Source organism: Onychostruthus taczanowskii, unplaced genomic scaffold (genome assembly GCF_017590055.1).
Source record: "Onychostruthus taczanowskii isolate IOZ18803 unplaced genomic scaffold, ASM1759005v1 scaffold749, whole genome shotgun sequence".
Classification (NCBI taxonomy): Eukaryota; Metazoa; Chordata; class Aves; order Passeriformes; family Passeridae; genus Onychostruthus; species Onychostruthus taczanowskii.
Genome location: NW_024505328.1, coordinates 4,029 through 6,364, shown reverse-complemented (window position 1 = coordinate 6,364; position 2,336 = coordinate 4,029). Strand labels below are relative to the sequence as shown.

At 61.1% G+C, this 2,336-nt stretch overlaps 1 protein-coding gene across 2 annotated transcripts in view; it reads left to right on the top strand.

Moving 5' to 3' along the window:
* LOC121345694 (peptidyl-prolyl cis-trans isomerase FKBP2-like) overlaps nucleotides 1–2,336 on the top strand; it is a 6,427-nt gene that overhangs the window by 207 nt on the left and 3,884 nt on the right. For both annotated transcript variants that reach the window (XM_041422817.1, XM_041422816.1), the window contains exon 2: nucleotides 1,579–1,725. In XM_041422817.1, the coding sequence (XP_041278751.1) occupies nucleotides 1,579–1,725 (147 nt within the window). The remainder of the gene's footprint in view (nucleotides 1–1,578; nucleotides 1,726–2,336) is intronic.

Here is a 2,336-nt window from a genome sequence, read left to right as displayed (position 1 = left end):
TCCATACCGGTCGTCACTCAGGGTCACTCAGGGTCACTCAGGGTCCCATTAAGGTGACACTAAGGTGACATTAATGACACTAATGGCGCGTGTCGCCCCCCAGTGGCTGCTGCTGGTGCTGTCAGTGACACAGGGGGACACTCAGGGTGACACAGGGTGACACAGGGGGACACAAGGTGACACTCAGGGTCACTCAGGGTCAGATTAAGGTGACACTAAGGTGACACTAATGACACTAATGGCGCGTGTCGCCCCCCAGTGGCTGCTGCTGGTGCTGTCAGTGCACAGGGGGACACAGGGGGACACTCAGGGTCACTCAGGGTCACTCAGGGTCACTCAGGGACACTCAGGGTCACTCAGGGTCACTCAGGGTCACTCAGGGTCCCATTAAGGTGACACTAATGACACTAATGACGCTAATGGCGCGTGTCGCCCCCCAGTGGCTGCTGCTGGTGCTGTCAGTGCACAGGGTGACACTGAGGTGACACAGGGTGACAAGGGGGTCACTCAGGGTGACACTCAGGGTGATACTGAGGTGACACAGGGTGACACAGGGTGACACTCAGGGTCACTCAGGGTCACTCAGGGTCACTCAGGGTCCCATTAAGGTGACACTAATGACACTAATGACGCTAATGGCGCGTGTCGCCCCCCAGTGGCTGCTGCTGGTGCTGTCAGTGCACAGGGTGACACTGAGGTGACACAGGGTGACAAGGGGGTCACTCAGGGTGACACTCAGGGTGATACTGAGGTGACACAGGGTGACACAGGGTGACACTCAGGGTCACTCAGGGTCACTCAGGGTCCCATTAAGGTGACACTAAGGTGACATTAATGACACTAATGGCGCGTGTCGCCCCCCAGTGGCTGCTGCTGGTGCTGTCAGTGACACAGGGGGACACTCAGGGTGACACAGGGTGACACAGGGGGACACAAGGTGACACTCAGGGTCACTCAGGGTCAGATTAAGGTGACACTAAGGTGACACTAATGACGCTAATGGCGCGTGTCGCCCCCCAGTGGCTGCTGCTGGCGCTGTCAGTGACACAGGGGGACACTCAGGGTGACACTGAGGTGACACAGGGTGACACTCAGGGTCACTCAGGGTCACTCAGGGTCACTCAGGGTCCCATTAAGGTGACACTAATGACACTAATGACGCTAATGGCGCGTGTCGCCCCCTAGCGGCTGTGCTGGCGCTGTCGGGGGCGACACCGAGGGGACAGCGGGGACAGCGGGGACACCGGAGCGGCCATAAAGGGCGGTAACAGTGACAATAGGTGACAATGAGTGACGGTGAAGGCGACAATAAACGGCAATGAGTGACAGTGATGACGTTCAGTGACGCTGGGTGACATCAGGTGACACTGAGGTGGCATTAACGGCACGTGTCGCCCCCCAGTGGCTGCTGCTGGCGCTGTCAGTGCACAGGGTGACACAGGGGGACACTCAGGGTGACACTGAGGTGACACAGGGTGACACTCAGGGTCACTCAGGGACATTCAGGGTCACTCAGGGTCCCATTAAGGTGACACTAAGGTGACACTAATGACGCTAATGGCGCGTGTCGCCCCCCAGTGGCTGCTGCTGGCGCTGGCGCTGGCGCTGCCCCCCGAGCGCCCCCTGGCGGCCGAGCCCCGCAAGGTGCAGATCGGGGTCAGGCGGCGCCCGGAGCGCTGCGGGGAGAGATCGCGGAGGGGGGACGTGCTGACCCTGCACTACACGGTACTGGGGGAACTGGGGTAAACTGGGAGGGACTGGGACAAACTGGGACAAACTGGGAGGGACTGGGACAAACTGGGAGGGACTGGGAGGGACTGGGAGCGCTGCGGGGAGAGATCGCGGAGGGGGGACGTGCTGACCCTGCACTACACGGTACACGTCCTCACCCTGCACTACACGGTACTGGGATAAACGGGGGTAAACTGGGAGGGACTGGGGGGGACTGGGATGGACTGGGAGGGACTGGGAGCGCTGCGGGGAGAGATCGCGGAGGGGGGACGTGCTCACCCTGCACTACACGGTACTGGGGGGACTGGGGGGGACTGGGAGGGACTGGGAGGGACTGGGATGGACTGGGATAAACTGGGAGGGACTGGGGGAGGGACTGGGATAAACTGGAATGGACTGGGATGGACTGGGGGGGACTGGGAGGGACTGGGATAAACTGGGAGGGACTGGGACAAACTGGGAGCGCTGCGGGGAGAGATCGTGGAGGGGGGACGTGCTCACCCTGCACTACACGGTACTGGGATAAACTGGGGTAAACTGGGAGGGACTGGGGGGGACTGGGATGGACTGGGAGGGACTGGGGGGGACTGGGAGGGACTGGGACA